Source organism: Lacerta agilis, chromosome 3 (genome assembly GCF_009819535.1).
Source record: "Lacerta agilis isolate rLacAgi1 chromosome 3, rLacAgi1.pri, whole genome shotgun sequence".
Classification (NCBI taxonomy): Eukaryota; Metazoa; Chordata; class Lepidosauria; order Squamata; family Lacertidae; genus Lacerta; species Lacerta agilis.
In genome coordinates this window covers 12,091,212-12,114,167 of record NC_046314.1, presented here as the reverse complement: position 1 = coordinate 12,114,167, position 22,956 = coordinate 12,091,212, and the positions used below count along the sequence as shown (strand labels likewise).

Sequence of the window (22,956 nt, the reverse complement as noted above, 5' to 3'; positions counted from 1 at the left end):
ATTTGTTGCAAAATGTCTTTCAGATATTTGATTATTGCTACCTTAAATTCTGGCGCTGTCCATAATTCAGATTTCTCAACAAAGAGCCTGGCGGCATCTGAAAGACTTAATGTTTTTTCCACAACATCATACACATTCTATCACAGGCTTGGAGCCTTATCGATTTCTCCTTTTTAACCGTTTCACCCAGCGTAGCAAATTGTGCTTGGATGACTTAAAATATCTTAGCGCAAAAGGTGATATTCTCCTTTGTCCTCGCAGGTTTTTCCACCATGTTTGGAAAGAAAAAGAAAAAGCTTGAAATTTCCGGCCCTTCAAATTTTGAACACAGGGTGCACACTGGATTTGATCCCAGAGAACAGAAGTTCACCGGTCTACCTCAACAGTGGCAGAGTTTGCTAGCGGACACAGCAAACAGGCCGAAGCCTATGGTGGATCCTTCATGCATTACTCCGATCCAACTTGCTCCAATGAAGGTAAGCAGATTATATGCACCCCAACACATACATGTTAGCGGAAACTCTGTGAAGTGTCCTTCAGGGAGCTTGCCCATTTCTGTTGCAGAACAAAAGGGCAGGTTCTCTCTTGAGAAAATACCCGAATAGCCGCAGACGTTTGTCAATAGGACATATTTGTTATGCAAAGATTGCAATCTTAAACGAATTTTGCTTTGCAATACACAGAAATGGGCGAGTGGTGGATGTTTAATGGAGCTAACTAAAAGAAAGAAAACTCCTAAGTTTGAAGGGCAAGTTTCAACACAGGAGAATAAATTGTGAATTTCCAGTTCACAACCCAACCAAAAGCATATTTTCAAATTAGGGTTTGAGAATTCAATTCAGCTGGAACACCAGAGACATCCCGAAACCAACATGGCAGACTTCCCCCAAAATCCACATAGCCATTGATCAGAGCTCGGCAGCTTTCAAGCACCATGGTTCAGCTGAGGATACACGAAAGTAATGTTCCTCTGAAGCCCAGGCTAATGTCATTGAGAGCCAGTGTGGTGTAGTGGTTAAGAGTGGTAGACTTGTAATCTGGGGAACCGGGTTCGTGTCTCCGCTCCTCCACATGCAGCTGCTGGGTGACCTTGGGCTAGTCACACTTCTCTGAAGTCTCTCAGCCCCACTCACTCACCTCACAGAGTGTTTGTTGTGGGGGAGGGAGGGAAAGGAGAATGTTAGCCGCTTTGAGACTCCTTTGGGTAGTGAAAAGCGGGATATCAAATCCAAACTCTTCTTCTTCTTCCAAACTCTTCTTCATACAAGTTACAGGTAGGTAGCCATGTTGGTCTGCCATAGTCAAAACAAAACAAAATAAAAAATTCCTTCCAATAGCACCTTAGAGACCAACTAAGTTTGTTCTCGGTATGAGCTTTCGGAAGGAATTTTTTATTTTATTATGTGTATACAAGACCATGAAATGGACCTTGTTCTCATCCTCAGTTTTGCACCGTCCCCTCCAGCAAGAATAAAGCAGGTTTTCTCCTTGTGCCCTGTTTGTTGTAGATTATTTGCTGCATATCAGTTTATCCATTCAAATCGATATTCTTAACAGTTATTTTTAACAAGCCGTCTCTGAGCAAAAGTTGTTTCTTCGGCAAGATAAAGCGGAAATCAATGTTTGCTTCCTCCACCCCCTGCTTTTTCACCCAATCATCCTAGCTACTCACGAAGCAGTAAGCTGGGAGGCTTGAAAACAATGTTCCTTAAATAAATCCACGAGGACTTTGGAGTTCAGTTTGAAGTCAGCTTGCATTTTCTTACGCAGCGATGGATGGGTATCAGCTATATATTTTAATGAAACCATGTAGAAAATTGAACAGCAAATATTCACAATTCCAGTTGTCAGGACTGTCTGCTCGCTGTTGTTTGTTTGTTTGTTTTTTTTCTGTCCAAAATTCTAAAGCTTTGCATGTAAAGAATATTAGAGCCGGCTGGATCAGACCAAAGGCCTTACTGCTCTTTGTCTGCTGTCTCCAGGAACATATTCAGATTCGCACTGCCTCTTACAGAGGAGGAAGAATAAGGCCATTGTAGATAGTAGTCATTGGTAGGGTTAGCTTCCGTGAATTCGCCTGATCCTCTTAAAGCCACACAGAATGGTGGCCATCGCTATTCCTTAATGGAAAACGGACCCCCCTCCACCCACAGTTTTTTCCACCATCCTCTTGCCCTCCCCTCCAGCTGCATTGCTGCAGGCTCAAGAGATTCATGCAGTGCGATCCTATGAATGAAGGGAGATCACGGTGTATCCTAACGCCGCCTTTAAATATGCCAAATTCTAGTAGAGCTTTGGATTGAAAGAAAGGAATATCTTGAAGCAGAGAAAGGGGTCTCATGTAAGGTAAGTCTACCTGCATTGTAGGATCTTGAGGTTTTGCTGTCATCTAGTGGCCATGTTCTTTATTGTTCAGAATATACAATAGATTTGCGTCACCTAGGAGTGGATAATATGCTATTGTGTGCTGGTGAGAAAATTACCCTTTATCAATCAATCAATCAATCAATCAATCAATCTATTTATTGCATTAGCCCTATGGCCATGTTGTTGTTGTTCAGTCGTTCAGTCGTGTCCAACTCTTCGTGACCCCATGGACCAGAGCACGCCAGGCCACAGCACATAGTAAAAGACCAGGCAGTATCCTGACACGATTATGCAAAGAATACAACAGATACAGTTACAGTGGTGCCTCGCAAGACAAAATTAATTCGTTCCACAAGACTTTTCGTCTTGCGGAAATTTCATCTTGCGAGGCACCGTTTCCCATAGGAACGCATTAAAATGTAATTAATGCATTCCTATGGGGGGAAAGTCCGGGGGCCCCACCCGACCGGCACCGGAGCCGTGCCACGTTTTAAGGCTGCAGCGAGCGAACAGCAGCGCTGCTGTTCGCTCACTGCAGCCTTAAAACGTGGCGCCGTGCGGCTCCGGTGCCGGCCTACAGTGGTACCTCGCCAGTCGAATTCGTCTTGCGAAAAACAGCCCTAGACGAATTCATCTCGCGAGTCAACTAAAAACTCGCAAAACCCTTTCGTTTTGCGAGTTTTTCGTTGTGCGAGGCATTCGTCTTGCGGGGTACCACTGTAAAACAATTGGAAGTAAAATCGTACTGGATAAAACAAATAAAATAAAAAGCACTAGCGGGCGTGATGACAGTGTCCATGTTGGGAATACACACAAGACTAAGGCTAAGGGAAGTTGGCCAAAAAGGTGGTCCTGAGTTTCAGGGCCTGTAATATGTAGATGGCCACTCCACGTGAAACCAGGGGGTTGGCATCCACCAGTAGATATTCCATGCAGTCATCATCCCTGGCGATAGTCGGCGGGATTAGAGGGAGAAGCCTAGATCTTATTGAGGCATATAGTGGGCAGTAGAGGAAGAAGTGAATAAAGTCCTCTATCTTTCCATTGTTGCATGGGCAGAGTCAAAGATCCAGAGGGGTATTGGAAAATACACCCTGTAAGAATGCTGAGGGAATTGCATGAAATCGAGCTAGTGTATCCAATTTCCTTTAAATCTGTTTGCTGTTCGGGCACCGCAGAGACCTTGCTAAGGATCCTCCCCACCACTCATAATCCAACATTGCCTCTCTCCTGGGTGGAAAGTGATAGAAATGCCGTGTATTAATTCATTGAAATGTATGCAAAGTCCATCTACCCGAACACTGTCTACTCTGATAGGTGGTGAAATTCGGGCATCAGAGATCTTGAGAAGCCTTGCTGCTTTAAATTTGTTACATTGAAGTCCTCCAAGTGGGATCCTCTGCATGCAAATAATAGATAGATAGATAGATAGATAGATAGATAGATAGATAGATAGATAATTTTATTTATACCCCACCCTCCCCGGCCAAGACTGGGCTCAGGGCAGCTAACATCAGGTATAAAAACAATTGATTAAAATACAACTTGAAAACAGGATTAAAATGCAACTTAAAACACAGCCTTATTTCAGTGGAAGCCCAGAATGTTGAGAGAGAGAGACAGAGAGAGGAGTTTTATGTTTTGTTTCTTTTATTTGTAAAGTCTGTACATAGTAACTTATGGATACTAGTTGCTTCAATAAATACTGTATATAGTTATCCAAGTGAGGTTGCTGAGTTCCTGCGTTGTGCTGTCCAGTTAATGCTCTACAGCCAGAAGCTTCCAGAAAACCTGCGGTTAACTCTGCTGTGTCCAGGACTACGTTATATTCCTGACACTAAATCTTAAGAGGTTATGGGCCCAGCAAGAACTGTTTGGAGGGAGAAAACGTCAAATCTTCACCAAGGCCAACTATCCAGACTGGTCCTACGTGGGCCAGAAAAAAAGCCAGGGAAGTCCCCAAATTGGAGTTCCATCACGGAAGGAAAAGGAAAGAGGAGGAGGAGATCAGACTGATTCCAAGCCAAAGGCCAGGCGGGATAACTCTGTCTTACAGGCCCTGCGGAAAGAAATCAGATCCCACACAGTGAATTTATTCAACATATTTCTATTCCATTAAAGCTGGCCAAGGTGGTTAACAATGAAACCCAGGGCATAATTCATGCTAAGTTATAGCCTTGCAATGTGAATTCGGCTGAGTGGTAATAACTTGTCTGAGATCGTTTACCAGGGCTGATTCTACACAGATTTTTTTTTAAAAAAAAACCCTGTGAAAATGCTTTTTTAAAAGTTATAAAATATACAGGTGAAACTCGAAAAATTAGAATATTGACGAAAAGTCCATTTATGTAAGCAACTGTTTTCATTAGCTGCTGGAGTTTAATATATGAGATAGACTCATGACATGCAAAACGAGATACGTCAAGCCTTTGTTTGTTATAATTGTGATGATTATGGCGCACAGCTGATGAAAACCCCAAAGTTGAAATGGTTAATTTGGGGTTCTCATCAGCTGTACGCCATAATCATCACAATTAGAACAAATAAAGGCTTGACATATCTCACTTTGCATATCATGAGTCTATCTCATATATTAGTTTACCTTTTAAGTTGAGTTACTGAAAGAAATGAACCTTTCCACGATATTCAAATTTTTCGAGTTTCACCTGTATATGGAATTTTCCATTAGCTCATCATCGCCATCTAGTGTCGCATTTGTATAATGCACTTAAAACGTTATATTTGCAGCTGTATAGCCGAGTCCTGGGAGTAAGGCCCTCTTTAGGCCTTACTCGCATGTTCAGGGCAAGTTAATTGAAAGAGACTTGCTGCTTCACTTTTAGCTCCACCCAGAGTCACTTTCCCCCTCCTAACCCAACCTTTCACATCCTCTTGTTCAACATAATGCACTATGGAGCCATCTCTGTATATGGCGATTGACTCACCGTGCAAACTTGCTGGTCACACCGGGTTCTAAATCGCTCACAGCACCTCCACACAATGAGAAGGCTCCCCACTGCAGACGTTATGCTGAACTCTGTGCAGCAACAGTGGTGGCAAGAATACCAGTGTCACTTAGCTTCGAGAAATGAATCCCCACAGAAAAACCACTGGCCCAAACTAAATATCCTTAGTATTTGTTCTTCCATCATCCACTTCTTTCTTTCATTATTTTTTTTGTATATATTTTTTGTACTTTTCAAGTTTATACATTCCACTAATTTTACAATCATTTTGACATTTCAAAACTTGACTTCCTTTCCCCTCTTTCTACAGTTCCTTAAATTTATTTTTAATATCTTCTGCAAATCCAAATTAATTTAATTTGCTCATTTGTTCATCTTCTTTAAATTTATAGTCTTATAAAACTGCAGGTTATGACAATAATCTTGCCAATGTTTTTATCTGTTTATAATTCATCTGTATATATTCAATAAAACCATTTCCATTCTTTTATTTATTTATTTTTTAAAAAATGGTTATCTTGATTTCTTATTCTTCCAGTAAACTTTGCCATTTCTGCATCCTCTGTATGTTTTTGTATCCATTATTCCTTTGCTGGGACTTCTTGCTGCTTCTTTTCATTTTGGGGTCAGTAACATTCTTGTCGGGGTGAGCTCCCGTTGCTCTGTCCCAGCTCCTGCCAACCTAGCAGTTCGAAAGCATATCAAAGTGCAAGTAGATAAATAGGTACCGCTCCAGTGGGAAGGTAAACGGCGTTTCCATGCGCTGCTCTGGTTCGCCAGAATCGGCTTAGTCACACTGGCCACATGACCCGGAAGCTGTACGCCGGCTCCCTCGGCCATTAACGCGAGATGAGCACCGCAACCCCAGAGTCGGACATAACTGGACCTAATGGTCAGGGGTCCCCTTACCTTTACCTTTAACATTCTTGCCACTGTAGTAGAATACATGAATAAGTTTCTATACATTTTAGGTAGTTCTGTCCCTATGACTCCCACTTCTTTCTTTCAAGAGTAAATCTAGATCTGATATGTGCTTATACTTGCAGTCACACTGCATCATGGAATTTGTAGTCTGCATAAAAAGACTCTCATTCTGGTATATTTTTTCCCTGTGTGTGCGGGTGTGGTAGGATGCAAAGCAAGATGGTGGTATATATCCTAAATGAGTAAAATCAAATACACACTATTGAATATACTGTAAGCATTGAATGCACTTAAAGTACGGCACCCTATTAAAGATTCAGACTGTGCAAATGGTACAGGAAGGCTGCACAGTTGCGACATTCTTTCGGCTCCGCTCCAACCAGTTGCACACTACATCATGGGACCGGCAAGTTTTAAAGCTGTGTAACTATAGAACCATTGCTGGGTTTGCATATTTTGTTCAATGCTGGGCTTTAGGGAGGGATTTGCAACGAAGCTCTTTCACTTCCCTTCACACTGCTGACAGTGAGAGAACAGACAAGCGTACTGGGAAGTAGAGATTAAAAATATAAAACGAACCATTTGGGCAAAAACAATGGAATTCCATGATACGATATGATATTATATTATTTCAGTGGGTACCAAAAGATTTAAATAGCATGAGAATATGGAATGTGTATTTTGGCTTGAAAACACACAAGCACCTATTGTGTGAGTGTGAACAATGGGCTAAATGCAGGCAATTTGGATATAACCACATCTTCTGACTTGAATGGACTACTACAAAATCTGGTAGAAACTCCCACCCCCTCCTAAAGGCCCTATGCTGTATGCATGTTATAGAAAGGCTGCTCTTGCACAGTTATCTGAAAATGGTATTGATGTGCCACCTAGTGCCAATGGATAAAACTGTGGGAATGTTTAGGAATGTGGATGAGGATATATTGTTTGAGATATCCTATCCCATCTTGTGTTAACAAGCTCCAAACTTAGCAGAGTTGCATTCCCTTTCTAAAGCACAGCAGAAAACGGTTGCACCTGAATGGCACCAGGTTGCAGGAGACTGGTCCAGATCTAAAGTGCTAACTTACAAATGTTCAAAGACTAGGTGGAATTTTTCTTTCCCCTCCACCTTTGCCATATGACAATCTACTTTGGAAAGTTTCAAAAGCATGTTGACATGTGGTAGTGGAACTGCTGTTTGAGAGAAGCAAATCCAAAACCACCTTAGCTATGTCAAACACGTTTTGTACTTCTTTGAGTATTGGACAACATAGCTTGATATGAACAGGAATCATATCAATCTTAGAAAAATATTCCCAGAAAAGCTTTGATCCTAGGCATGCGTAACTGGGACTAAGTTCTATAGCATCGGTAGGCAAACTAAGGTCTGGGGGCCGGATCCGGCCCAATCACCTTCTAAATCCGGCCTGCGGACAGTCCGGGAATCATTGTGTTTTTACATGAGTAGAATGTGTGCTTTTATTTAAAATGCATCTCTGGATTATTTGTGGGGCCTGCCTGGTGTTTTTACATGAGCAGAATGTGTGCTTTTATTTAAAATGCACCTCTGCGTTATTTGTGGGGCATAGGAATTCATCCATTTCACCCTGCAAAATATAGTCCAGCCCCCCACAAGGTCTGAGGGATAGTTGACCGGCCCCCTGCTGAAAAGGTTTGCTGACCCCTGTGAATCAGGAAACACAAGCCCTCCCCTATTTCTGAAATGAAAAATCAAGACCATTTTCTGAAATTCAATTTTTTAATCTTGTTAGATTTTGAAACTTTCCAAAATGTCTGAAATGATTTCATTTCATCGTTGGGGCATGTAGCTAAATTGTCGCTCCTGTAAAGAAAGGAATAAGAGTCCCTGCTATATTTCATTGCTAATTGTGGACTCTCAGTACCAAACACAAGGTGGCAGCAGAAAGTGTTTCAGCATGCAGATAAGGCGTCATCTGCTTAAACAGAAATGTGGTGAGAGTTTTGTTTAAAATAAATCCAGTGTGATGAAGTTGTCATTTGCATGTGATTACCCTTATTAAGGGACTGCTTTCTCACTCCATAATCTGAGATTGCAACCGATGTATGCATATTCCAAGATTTGAACAGGCAACACATCAGATGCTTATTAGGATGTGTGATTGCCCCATTGTTCCCTCCATAAGGGATAGGAGATTTTTTTTGAGCACACCGGTTGAATTCTCATCATACCCCATGTCATGCCTTCTGTGTCTTCTGGCCCCAAGATCATTCCTTGAGGCAGCAGAGGCAAGCTGCTTCCGATCTCCAGTGGGACATATTTTCCCACTTGGAAGCAGGTACTACAAGTCCCAGAATCCTCAAGGAGACATCTCCTCTGCAAATATTTTGGGATTTGTCCTCCTCTGACCTGCTGGCAGCAAAAAGATGCTCTGCTGGGGACTGAGTACTTCTCTGCCACCTGCCTCCTGATACGTTTGGGACCTTGAACAAGGGAGGCAGCAGAAGAGGGTTTTAACCAGAATAGAGACAGATTCATCTGTTCTAGGTGGTGATGGCAGCCAGCTTGGGCTGCTAGTCTGAGCAGCATGCCGGTCAGAAGATCAGTCACCGTCAGGACCTTGGACAGCTCTAAATGGAGCTTGGCTTGATAGCTAATGAAAGAAGAGCTCAGATGTTGCTTCAGCAGCAATCCGGAGTTCACTGAGGGTTTAAACAGGCTGCAGTTCAGTTTAGTTTGTTCCCCTACAAGGAAAAGCCTCCTAGATTCATAAACATTTGCTCTCTGACTGAACTGAAAATATTATGGCTTGACAACTGTTTCAGGGGTGAAGTCCTTGAAATCCAAGGATGATGATAATGCAATCTCCTACAGCTGGGGAGACAGGGTATGGGTTTTATACCCTCTAGGGGAGGGGAGGAAGAAATCATCACTAAAGCACAATAAAAAGGACATCTGGAGCCCCCCCAGTCAACTGAAAATACAGGGAACAACTAGACTGGAAGGAGGCAGAGTACTTGCTTCATACTTCAGCAGTTAAAATGCTTTTTTTATCCATCTCTGGCAATAGAACTGGAGAAAGCTGTACAGGAAGTGGCAATACATGCAAGTGTTGGGGTCTGTAAAATAGTGCTTAATGGGTCCCCATTTCTCCAGCAGGGTAGTGTGAAACTGATATTATTCAGACGGCATATAATAATTATTAAATGGTTCTATTCTTGAATGCTAAGTTGGTCTGGAAAGTCAGGCAGCCCACTTGTCTGGAAAATGCATACAGCTACCATGCTGATTTATAACTTACTATTTATACAGTGTGTGCATTATTATAAGTTGCTGTTGCCTACATGGTAAAAAGTGATGTGTTAGTCTCCTCTGGTGTTCACTTAAACACGGATATATGTATGTGCAGGTGGCGCTGTGGTCTAAACCACTGAACCTAGGGCTTGCCGATCGGAAGGTCGGCGGTTTGAATCCACATGATGGGGTGAGCTCCCGTTGCTCGGTCCCAGCTTCTGCCCACCTAGCAGTTCGAAAGCACGTCAATGTGCAAGTAGATAAATAGGTAAGGTAAACGGCATTTCCGTGTACTGCTCTGGTTCACCAGAAGCAGCTTAGTCATGCTGGCCACATGACCCAGAAAAACTGTCTGTGGACAAACATCGGCTCCCTCAGCCAGTAAATTGAGATGAGCACTGCAACCCCAGAGTCATTCACGACTAGACTTAACTTTCAGGGGTCCTTTACCTTTCATGTATATGCCACAGGACAAATTAGAGATTTGGACCATAAGGAGAACACCACTTGTTGTAATGGCCGGGAAGGAACTCTCTGAGTCATTGTAGCAGCTATTAATTAGTTTGGTACAGAATTTAGGCCTGGCTCTTCAAAGGAATCTTTCACAAATGGTTGCATGTGTGTTTGTGTTTGTCCATTTTAGTTGCTACTTGTCCTTTGAATGCACACTTAGAAATATACTGGTTTTTAAAGGGAAAAGTGGGAATGCATCCTCAACATGAACATAAAATATAGAATTATTTCCATAACGTGAGTTCTTATTGGGGCAAAGCAGTTAATCATCTACTTCATTATAGTCAGCGTTAATACAGTGGTTTTTAAACAGGAGCTGTTTTTCATCTCCTCTTTGTAACATGGCGAGACAGCTGTTCTTACAGACAGATCCATTATAGCTTATCACTAGAGAACAGGCCACTAACATAACACCATGAATTATGGCTATTGTCACCGGCAGCCAGAACAAATGCCGGAACTCTTCAGAAAGCAATGGAAAGCAGAGGATATCTGCTCTTAAGGAGAAGTGGGCTTTAACTCAAAGAGATTGGCTTTCGTTGATTTTAATGTATGAGAGTCGCTGTGGCACAGAGGTGTGGCATAACTCAGCGTTGCGATATTGATTTCTCTCAAGCTGCATTCTACTTTGCATTAATGCGTGCTGTTTTCACCAGAGGTAGAGGCATGATAACAAATAGGAGCTGAAACGGTGGGGCGGTGCATGCTCTCGTCTTCGCTATGCACAGGGGTGCCATGTGGGAGAATGTCCTCTTCTTGTCCTGCCCCCTGCCCCTGTCTTGAAACTCTTTGAGAGCATCTTGTACCTCTGGTCAACTCATTGTTATAAACAATAAAATGGGTGTGTGGATTATGAATGCTTGTTGAAAGCACAAGCATTTTTGCTGCGAATCACAATTGTGGATGGTGCGGTTGTGGTCAGGCTCGGCTTGTGGGTTTCAGGGACTGGACTGAGGAGGAATGGTGGGAACCATCCCCCCCCTCTTCCTGTACCTTCCTGAGAAGAGGAGGACAGTATAGATTTAGAACAGTGGTTTGCAGATGGTCATAGTTCGGAGGGGAGAAGCTGGGAAATATTGGGAGAGTAGCAGGAAGAAGAAGCACCAGGGGAGAGACAGCTGACAGACTCAGTGTCTCTAGAAAGCATTGCTGACCACCACTCCTCTCCAACAGAAAGCTCAGAGGCAGAAAGCACAGATCAGCTGGCACAGGGGTGATGCATAGGAGAGATGGAGAGGGTGGAACTTTACTTGGAACAATGCCATTACCTAGAGAGAGACCACATTCCTTTGTCTCTTGCTGTGAATATTGAATAAACTACTTGGTAAGAACTCTTCTTTTTATGTGCTTCTTTGCTGCCACCAAGGGAGGGGCAGGATTTCCTGAAGCTTGACAGTAGGCTTTCCGTGGACATCTTGTTGGCCACTATGAGAGCAGAGTGAAGGACTAGATTGATCTTTGGTCTGATCTATCAGACTCTTCTTAAGTTCTTAGGTAAGGTCTGATGTGAGATACCAGTTCAGCTCACCTCCTAGGAGAATATATGCTGCTTGCCTGTAAATATGCCTTGCTGGTATTGTTGGCAATGGGGAGACAATGGAGTGTGCCTCCAGTGGTGAAGCCCAGCCTGGACATTGTGTCTGGAGATCCTGGGCTGCACAGATGACCAGATCCCTCCTTTACGCCATGCTGATGTGATCCAATGGAAAGCAGAGTGATATGTTTGGCACCAGCTTGGCTGCAGGAGTTGCTGGAAGGAGCCGTACAAGGTGCAATCCAACCATCTTAGGGACTCCACCCCAGATTTGTGTAGGGTTTACTCCTGAGCCCTTTTCTATCCTGAAGATATCCTGCAAGACAGCAGAAGTTTGGGATTGGAGTTTTCCTTCTCCATATGTCTCTGGTGATCAGTCCTCCAAAGAGGAAACCGAACTCTCACATAGCACTGCCCCGGGACTTCTCATTGCTTAGCAATATGGGGAACATGCAACAATATTTTGTAATTTTATGGGTTGAGCTCCCGTTGCTCGGTCCCAGCTCCTGCCAACCTAGCAGTTCGAAAGCACGTCAAAGTGCAAATAGATAAATAGGTACCGCTCCAAGTGGGAAGGTAAACGACATTTCCGTGCGCTGCTCTGGTTCGCCAGAAGCGGCTTAGTCATGCTGGCCATATGACCCGGAAGCTGTATGCCGGCTCCCTCAGCCAGTAAAGCGAGATGAGCGCCGCAACCCCAGAGTCATCCACGACTGGACCTAATGGTCAGGGGTCCCTTTACCTTTACCCTTTTACTATTATGAAGGGGGTGGCCCTCCAGGTGTTGAACTAAAGTTCCCATCATCCCTGACCATTGACCACATTGGTTGGAGTCCAACCATGTTGCTTTCCCTCATTCTCTGACCATAAATCTACTGAGTTCCCCCACATCCTTGAGTGTTACGAAGTCCCACGGGCAAGTCATACCAAGCTTTGGTTTCCTCTTGGAGGAGAAATCACTGAATATTAGCAACTGTACCCTAAATGAATCCTTTCGTATGGATTTGGGGTTTTTTACATTCAAAAAGCAAAAACATAATCTGGCTTGATTTTTTCTTTAAAAACAGCTGCCCTGTGTAATGCAGTTTGCTAATATCCAACAAATACGACCAACAGGCAGGCAAGGCCCTGTTGTTGACGATTATGATTTCTTTTCTCACAAAGTGATCCAAAGTAACTTAAAACAAAAACAAAAAAAAACTAAGAACAACCACAAAACCCTAAGAACATAGCTAGAAAATCAAAAGGCAGGATAAAACTAATCCAACTCCGTTAAAAGAGGCCACAGTGCTGCCCCTAAGTTTAAGGGTCAAAAGTCTGGGCTAAGAGAAAAGTAATTGCTCCCCAGTATAAATAGATAAAAATCGTGCCTCCCTGCGGAGATCATTCCATAAATGAGGGGCCCATCCTTTGATGCTCACACAGAGCTTCCTAGCTGCTGGTTCCTGGCATGATCTTCAAAGCCCTAAACACCCTCGGTCCAGTATACCTGAAGGAAGGAGCATCTCCACCCCCATCATTCTGCCTGGACACTGAGATCCAGCTCCAAGGGCCTTCTGGTGGTTCTCTCATGGAGAGAAGCGAAGTTACAGGGAATCAGGCAGAGTGGTGCCTGCCCTGTGGAACACCCTCCTATCAGATGTCAAGGAGATAAATAACTATACAACTTTTAGAAGACATCTGAAGGCAGCCTTATATAAAGGTAAGGGGACCCCTAACCATTAGGTCCATTCATGTCCGACTCTGGGGTTGTGGCACTCATCTCACTTCACTGGCCGAGGGAGCCGGCGTGCAGCTTCCGGGTCATGTGGCCAGCATGACAAAGCCACTTCTGGCGAACCAGAGCAGCGCACGGAAACGTCGTTTACCTTCCCGCTGGAGCGGTACCTATTTATCTACTTGCACTTTGACCTGCTTTCGAACTGCTAGGTGGGCAAGAGCAGGGACCAAGCAATGGGAGCTCACCCTGTCACGGGGATTCGAACCGCCGACCTTCCGATCAGCAAGCCCTAGGCTCTGTGGTTTAACCCACAGTGCAACACACGTCCCAGCCTTATATAGGGATGTTTTAATTGTTTGGTGTGTTGTTTTGCTTTTATATTTGTTGGAAGCTGCCCAGAGTGGCTGGGGCAACCCAGTCAGATCAGTAGGGTACAAATAATACAAATTATTATTATTATTATTATTATTATTATTATTAGTGCTGTTTTTCTAGAAAAAGAGGTGTTGGAACTCACCATGAACTTGGTCTTTTATAATGGCAATGGCACCCACCTGAGAGGTGCTGCAACTGAGTTCCTTTCAGTTCTGATTGGAAAAAAAGCACTGATGATGATGATGATGATGATGAACCAGTGTCACCCACTGTCCATGTCAGCTACAGGAGGCCTTTAGAAAGCCGCAGTATCTGTGCAAATCACACCCTTCCCTGCTCCCATCTCTTTTCCTATCGCAAGGAGTTGCTTTCTCCTCAACGCATGGATTTTCGTCAGGATTCAGGGCCAAGTAAGTGAAGGTGTCTTCAGAATTCCTCCAGGAGGTGGTGTATGGATGGGGTGAACAACCCCAGATAAGGAACAAATGAAAAACAGCTGTTTCAGGTGGATGAAGGGGGAATAAATCATTTTGTATGCAGAGCAACCTCATGCCTCCATAGGGTCCTCCTCTCTGCTCAGAGAAGCAGAGAGAATCCTCAAGCACAGACAAAATAAGGGAGGGAGGGAGAGCAAGGTGGGAGGAGACAGAGAGAGAGAGAGAGAGAGAGAGAGAGAGAGAGAGTAGAATCTCCTCTGCCTTGAAGCCTAAACACAGGGAGAATATTAAATTGGCCCTAGTATCTGAGCAACATGTTGACACAGGGGAAGTGGGTTTCCCTTGGGTGCTTCAGTCTTGCATTAAATTATAAAGCATTTCATTGCCAATCGTGCTGTTTTATGATGTGGTAATCAAATATGAATGGGCTGTCAAGTGAAATGCAGTCACATTACTGAATGGCTTCAAAGTCAAAGGGGAGCACATCTGCCGCATCTCGTTCGACCCTATCATTTCAGTATCAAAAGCCACCAAACAGCAATACCAGCTTGTAATTGCAAACAGAAACCAGTGCAAGCCCTGCCCTCTGCCTGCCCCTCGGAGCCGTGTGGATGGGCCCCGGCGGCAGCAGCACCCTCTCCTCCTCCTCGACCCCTCTCCAGCTGCTGCTATGAACTGGCCAAGGGAGGAGGCTGGCTGCGGCAGCCATGGAGAGGCTCCTTCACTGCCACTGGTCAAGACAAGGGGTGGCTCATCCTCCTCCCCAAGCTTGGTGGCAGCAGCACGGGGGGGGGGGGATAGGGACAAATCAGAAGCCAGGGTAGCTTTCATAATTCTGGGACTGTCCCTGGAAAATCAGGACACTTGTAGGGTATGTGTCAGGCTTCAGGGAATCAGACCCCCTTCCCTCACAGCTGGCTGCCAGAAATGGGAAACCAATATGTTCTTACCAAGGTAATTTATTCAATATTCACAGAAGGAGATGTAGGATGTCTCCTCTCAGACAATGGCGTTGCTACGAATAAAGTCCCACCCCCTCCATCTCTCCTATTATACATCATTCCTACATCAGCTAATATGTGCTTTCTGTTCTCCTACACTCAAAGCCCGCAGGGACCTGGGAGAGGGAGGGTGTGGCATGCTTTCTAAAGAGACAGAATCTGTTAGCTGTCTCTCCCTTGCTACTTCTTTCTCCTCTCCCATTATTTCCTAGCTTCTCCCCTCTGCAGCCTCTGAACTGTGACCTTCTGCAAACCACTGTTCTAAATCTATGCTGTCGCCCTCTTCTCTGGGAAGTGCAGGAGGAGGGGAACGCTCTCCACCATTCCCCCTCAGTCCAGTCCCTGACAGGATGGCACTCTAGCTGGTATTTCTGGGCTTCTGGCCCTGTGAGAAGCGAGCAGATTATTAAAGCTCAGTTTGAGATGCCATGAAAGCTGTTCAGAGCCGAAAAGAAAAGTATCCCTTGCATATCTTGCTCCTTTTCTTCCTTCTGCCTCACAATGCCTTGGAAGTGTTAGCTAAAGTGTTCTTTTTAGGGAAGAACGAAGTGCCCAATAATAAGCAGCACATCCTGTGCTCCATATCCACTTGTAGAAGTAAATCTAAACTGGGGAGCGATTTCTTTTCATTCAGTTGTATGCTGGCAAACTAGTTGTTAGCTTTGCCTGGCACTGGTACAGACTGGCATCAAGTAGCAATTTATTATAATAGTCTCTACTTGTATATGGAGTTTTCAACAGTTTGCAATAATGCCTTTTTAGGAGGAAATGACTTTTTTTTGTCCTAAAATGTTACATTTGATGGAGGGACATGGCGGGCTGTCAGCTTGTTCCCCGCTGCATTGTTGAAATTGCTCTGCTCAATAGTTTTATCACAGTAACATGAAATCTAAGACGGTCTTTAATCAAAAGCTATCTTCTGTTCCCAGACCATCGTTAGAGGAAATAAACCTTGCAAGGATACTTCAATCAATGGATTGCTCGAAGAATTCGACAATATCTCTGTGACACGTTCCAACTCGCTCCGGAAGGAGAGCCCACCCACCCCTCGCCTGGGACACGCCAATCACATCGAAATTCACCAGCAGGAAAATGGCTACATCACGTATTCTCAGTATTCGAGCGAGTCGGAGACCGCTACGGACTTCCTTGCCGAAAAATACAGAGACAAGAGCATTCATGGGGAAGAGTTGGACAGATATTCCAGTGGCAGCTGCGCTGCCAAGCAAAATGGGCACATGGCAAAAGTGAAAGCCAGCGAAATGTATTTTTCGGAAGTTAAGCCCCTGAAGTCTGATATCTCTAGGTTCTTGCCAGATTATCATGCTCACATGGAAACGAAAAGCAAACTGAATGAGTATGGTGGCTTGAAGCTGGAATATCAGAGGGCTCCTAGCAGATCGTCCCTGGATTATAAAGAACCTTTCCATTTCACTCCTTCTAGGACTTCCATTCACAGTCATTGCTCAGGAGAGAGACTAGAGTACAGTGACAGCGACTGGGCCAAGGATGATTATGACAAAAGGCCAAAGTCATCCTATGTAAACCAGACAAGCCCTCAACCTGCCATGAGACAGAGGTCCAGGTCAGGCTCTGGTCTCCAAGAGCCAATCATGCCCTATGGAGCAAGTGCTTTTAAGTCCCATCAGCAAGGCCATTCGTATAGCTCATATACCTACCCTCGATTATCAGAAACCGCAGCAGGCATTCCAAAGGTAAACTTTTACAGGTCAACCTTTTCGACATTGTGGTCGTTTCAGTATTTGGAGTTGAACACTTATTTTGCAATCTGATTTTAGCCCCAGTATTCCTGTGGGTCCTACAGAAGACCTGGTTTCTTCCCGGGGGGATGAAAGATTCTTGCACGTAGGAAGGGTGGGGTGTAGGGGTTGCTCCGCCCCCAGTTCCAGGGGAGGGGGTGACACTCCCCGGCCCCTCCCCCGCCTCCTGGCACCCCGCCTGTGCTTCTTTACGGATGGGGCTGCCCGACCCACCGCTCGCTTGCCAGCTCGCAGCAGCACCAGCCAGATCCACTATGCATGCCCAGAAATTCCAGGCCTGTGCAGTGCATCCAACGTGTCGTGGCATCATGACGCAAGCGCCGTGACGCCCTGCCCCCAGGGGGGTGCCTCCGCACCGCTGCCCCGGCCAGTGAAGAGGCTTCCTCCGTTGCTGGGCCTCTGAATATGTATGAAAGGTTTCCCATTTTTTATGGTTCGATTGGAACTCCAGTGCTACTTCTAAAAATTGGTACTGGCACTAAATCGAGCTGTGTAGTTATGTGATAGTTTTATTTTTTGTTTTTGTTGTTGTTGGTTTTTTTGGCCAACAGATATTGCTAGAGATGTTCAAAACCAATCCATTTGTTGCCAATAAATTTTCCACCTATCTGCTTCATAATATCAGATCTAATTGAAGAGAGCCTCAGATATCTGTGCTTTTAGTGTCCTTCCAGCAGCTCCCCCATTGTTTACAATAGGATGTGTATCCAAATACGTATGGGTGCTCACTTCATTTCTTCCAATGGAAGGTGCATCTGGATGGGAATATAAGTATGCATCCCATAATGATCTATAGCTTTTTGGCTATGGTAGCTGGTACAAGAGCTTCCATACCCAGCTACTGCTCCCTGCCCACCCCCACCCCACTGACCGCCAATATGCAGAAGAATTTGCCCAGGCAGCCGATCATCGTTTGTTTTCCTGGCAGATAGTAATCCAGACAGCAGTGGAAAGAAGTTGCATTACATGACAGTCAGATAAATAGCAAAAATGAGGGTGGTCCAATTGCTGTGGCATCCCTATACATGACACTTAAATGCACAGCTGCGAATAATAATAATAATAATAATAATAATAATAATAATAATAATAATAATAATAATAATAATAGCAGCCAAATGTTTATCTGTCCCACCCCACTTCCCATTACGTTAAATAAAATTTGCCTGTTGTGGGTCCTAACTTTATGCCATTAGCAACTCCAAAAAAGTGAAATCCAGTGATGTAGATCTGGAAGAGTTAAGTTCTCCAATATGTTAAAGAGGAGGGAGTCAGTGGGTGGTTGCTGTTCTGGGCGGCACCCACACATCCAATGCGGTGTCTAGAATGGCCTATAGATCAAGGATGTCGTTGGACCACAATACGCGCCATCACTGACCATTGGCCATGCTGGCTGTGGCTGATGTGAGTTGCGTTCCAACAACATCTGAAGGGCCACAGGTTCCCCATCCCTCCTGTAGATGCTTGATAGCTTCCTCTGCAAGCAACACCATGGTTATTATGAAGCCAGGTCCGCCAACTCTAGTGGGCCAATGTGTCTTCGCCCTCAATGTTTGTTGGAAAGGGCCCTCTCCCCCCTTTATTGTGTGTTGTGTGTGAATGATTTCACATGCATCACATGTTGTCAGTTCAGTGGCTGGCTCCTCCAGACCTTGTGACGTCATGCATGAGCAACACGCACCGGGCCCCCTCAGTCTTGGGGGCAACCTGGTGCCCCCGCACGAGGCGTCGTTTGAAGCCTTTGCCCATGCGGATTTGAGCACATAGGAATAAAGGGCATCTTCTCAAAAATACCTCCCATATATGAGTGTTCCATGTTAAAATGATGCTTCTGGTTCACAGTGCCATTCTATACATGACTATGCAGAAAGAAGTAAAGGGCCATTGAGTTCAATGGAACTTACTTCCTGGTCAGCAGATATAGGATTGCAGTGCCTGTTTCATCTGTTGCAACCAGTCTATGATTTCCAAAACAAATAGTGTTTTTGCATAAGGAAAAAACAAAAGATGTCTTCCTGGGGGGAAATGGTGATGGTTTAAGTCTAAAAATCAATTAATGACATAGATTATTTAGCTCCCCATCATTATTTTTAGTTAAGGTTTGTTTTTGGACTTAGCTTTGGGGATGAGAGTATCTAAATTTTGCCCCTTTCTCTGTAAAGCTCCCTTGACATTTTTCAGTGACATCAATATCATCCTGAACACCTTCCAAAATGTTAACCATTTCCTACTTCTAGACTGAATATTTCTCCTTGCCAAGTGCCTGAGCATGTGCATGGAACGCTACAGCCTAAATGCACAGACGCGAGCAAGCCCTATGAAATAGCAAGTCCATACCTGGCTGTTATTGCTGCATATGTGGTTGAGCTTCAATTGATACAAGCAAATAGTTAAAGTCTTTGCTACGGAGAAGACTTTTGCAGCGATATATGCCGTTGCCCCCAACGCAATCCTGGTGAACTCTGTAGGCTTATTCCAGAGTAATAGCTAGTTTAACCGAGCCTTTTAGAACTGTACAATATGAGCTGACTCTACCCATAAAAGCATAAAAGGAACCCCGATGCATCAATCCCCATCTAATCCAGTATCCTGTTCCCAATGGCAGCCAACCAGACATCTTCAGGAAGCCTACAAATCTGGACATGAAGTCAGCTCCCCTCCCATGCTATGCTATAATATAATAATAATTTATTATTTATACCCCTCCCATCTGACTGGGTTTCCCCAGCCACTCTGGGCGGGTCCCAACAGAATATTAAAAACACAATAAAAAAATCAAACATTAAAAACTTCCCTAAACAGGGTTGCCTTCAGATGTCTTCTAAAAGTCAGATAGTTGTTTATTTCCTCTTGACCTCTGATGGGAGGGCGTTACATAGGGCAGGTGCCACTACCGAGAAGGTCCTCTGCCTGGTTCCCTGTATCCTCACTTCTTGCAGTGAGGGAACCACCAGAAGGCCCTCGGAGGAGTGAATGATAGGGGTAGAGACACTCCTTCTGATATACTGGGCTGAGGCTGTTTAGGGCTTTCAAGGTCAGCACCATCACTTTGAATTGTGATCGGAAATGTACTGGGAGCCAATGTAGGTCTTTCAGGACCGGTGTTATATGGTCTCAGCAACCTCTCCCAGGCACCAATCTAGCTGCTGCATTCTGGATTAATTGTAGTTTCCAGGTCACCTTCAAAGGTAGCCCCACATAGAGTGCATTGCAGTAGTCCAAGCAGGAGATAACCAGAGCATGCACCACTCTGGTGAGACAGTCCATGGGCAGGTAGAGTCTCAGCCTGCGTACCAGATGGAGCTGGTAGACAGCTGCCATGGACACAGAATTGCTTTGCCTCCCCCCCCCCAAAAAAAAAACCAAACCCACAATCAGAGATATACTGCCTCTGAATGTGGCTCCAACTTCCATTTGGGTACCCTGCTTATCTATGTCTTTGTGAAATCTCCCTGCAAAGCCATCTGAGCTGATAGCCATCACTACCGCATCTTGTAACAGGAAATCCCGCAAATTAGTTATTCTTTGTGCTCGTCGACACATTCTCCCATTCATTCCAAGTTGGCATTCTGAACCTGTACTGCATTTCAGTTCGGCCCCATGGCAAGGTCCTTTGGAGGGGGCAGGCTATGGGCTATGTGACACATTTCATCACATGCCTGAACTGCAGTCCAAAATGCCCACTGAGTCAGTCTTCATTTCAGTGAATCAGCTACGTGGGTGGGGTGGGGTGGGGTGGGAACTGCGCTTCATTTTATTTAATTGAACATGTCAGAGTGGGGTGTCCATTGTCTGTTTTCCTCTGCTATTCTGCAGAGATGCAGTTATCCATAGAGGCTGGATTTCTGGATCAGCGCTTTCGATTGCATTCGAATCAGATGGCTCATTCCCCACCCGCCCCCAGCAATCTCTTACACCTAGCTCTTTCGAAGTGTACAAAATGGTTGTTTCTTGTTGCTGCCGATGTTGCATTCTCATCCTGTACCTTCCATTTCACTTTCGCTCTCCTCCCCAGAAAGAAAGTGAAATGAGTTGTTTTTTTTAAGCAGGAGGGATCTCCACCTCCTAGCAACTGAAAGGCCCTTTGTGCCAAAGGGAGAACATCCTTGCTTGCATTACACGGGGAATAGGCAGCACAGCTGCTGCTGCTTCTGCAGCAGCATGTTCCGTTTCAGTGCTGTGCTTTTGATGGATTTCTTGTCAGAACTTAATCTGCTCTGTTGACCTGGACCTGAACAACCAGATTCCCTCCCCTCCACCTCCTTCCATTTTCTTCGGTCATTCAAAGAATTTCCTTTGGGAGATTAATTAAAATATAAATGTCAAAAAGAAGTATGGAATGAAACAATATTACGTATAGTGCATGCCAGTCTCTGGATTTTGCAATGCTGTGGATCTTTATGCTTAGACCTGATTAGAATTAAGGTGTGTCAAGTTTATCTTTTGTTACGCATGTCACAGAAAGCAAAAAAGCAAAAACAAAAAAAACAATGGAGTCATAAGTGTGTGTAAAATATAAGCATGAGTGCATTTTTACAAAACCTTGTTTTGTTTTTCTTTTTTCCTCTTGTAGTCGGCCATGCCTTTTTAAAAAAATGCTAACGCTGATACAATTCATTAAAGTAAATTTCAAATCACTAACATGGAAAGGTAATTAGACCCTATCTAACATGTGAGCTCCCCACATCGTTATCCAAAGACAAGGAAGAGAGGGGGCACGATAATCACCAGCCAACCTCTTCTCAATAATTTGCTGGGTATTTGTCAAGAGCTTTCTCATGGAGAGAACCTGTAACCATTAATTTAAAAGGTGGAAGAGGACTGGCAGGTAGGCACGCTTAGTTTCAATGATCTGAAAGAAAGAGAGGAGGCAACTGCTATAGCTCTTCACATAATTAAAAAGCAAACACAAAGCCTCTCAAGATGTGGTCTAAAATCACATGAAAGACAACCTTGTAGAAGCTAAGCAGATCTTTGTCTGGTCACTACCTGCATGGGAGGCCAGATGGGAAACCTTCTGGCTTGAATTCCATCATGGAAGGACAGTGGGATGTGGTTGTAAACAAATATATATAAATATAACAGCTTCTGCATTACAAAGTTGTGCCCAGCCCAGGTTCTCACATTGAAGTTACAGGAACCAATGCTACCTTGGTAGGGTATCAACTTTACGTCTGGTTTTGTAGCTGTCCAGGGATGGGCGTATTCATCCAGGGATTGGTTGCAGCTAGGTTTCCTTCATTTTTGGCTTTCAAACTTTCAGTTGTCATGATCTATAGCCTCAGACACTCAGGGAAAAACGGAGAGCAGGCCTTCCAATGAACCAGAGATCTTTGGACGGTCTCCCACCCAAAAGAGCAGTCAGTCCCTTCAACCAAAGCGACTGACAAATGCCATTATTTTCCTCCATATTTTTTTTTGTTAACTATTTAGTGACATGCTCATCAGCCTTGGCAACAGAATATGGAATGGGCTCGATCTCTTCCAGAGAGGCTCTCCTTATGAATGCAAGCCACCGCTCCACTTGTACAAAGAAAACTGAAACTGAGATGTCTTGCACTAGAGGAAGAGTCAGAGAAGCAGCCATCCATGCACTTAAATTATTAGCATGGTGCTGACCCAATCCCCAGCAAACATGGACTCCTTTTTTCATTTTGCGATATACAGCGAGCTCATTAAAGCAGCTTGCCATTAATTCACGGGCGAAATAATCGCACGTGTCTGTTGCCAGCGTCCAGCTCATTTATATCTCTGAAATTTGCAGCTCTAAAACGCAGTTGGCGGTCCGCACCTGGTGAATAGTCAGCAGTTTTTGGAGCCTTTGAAAGCGCTCTTCTTTTAGAAAGAGAAGCCCGACAGTTCTACACTTCAGATACTCCTTCTGAGCTCGCAGGAAGCCTTCTTTCCATCAAAGCTTGCTGTCAGATTAAAAGACGAGCGAGTTCGCCGGACACGAGAGTTTGCCAGGCACTAATCTCTGCATTAAATCTATCTTCCTCCATTGAGTACACCCTACTCAAAAAACACTCCCACGCCATGCAGCAGCCTACAGTGACAAATT

The 22,956-nt window shown here is 44.4% G+C and overlaps 1 protein-coding gene across 7 annotated transcripts in view; it reads left to right on the top strand.

The window, feature by feature from the left end:
- The window catches only part of PAK5 (p21 (RAC1) activated kinase 5), a 101,537-nt gene that overhangs the window by 58,954 nt on the left and 19,627 nt on the right, over positions 1-22,956 (top strand). For 6 of the 7 annotated variants that reach the window (XM_033142849.1, XM_033142852.1, XM_033142848.1 and 3 more), the window contains 2 exons: positions 262-476; positions 16,044-16,829. In XM_033142849.1, coding sequence (XP_032998740.1) covers positions 262-476; positions 16,044-16,829 — 1,001 coding nt within the window. The remainder of the gene's footprint in view (positions 1-261; positions 477-16,043; positions 16,830-22,956) is intronic. The other variant, XM_033142854.1, reaches the window with a different exon arrangement.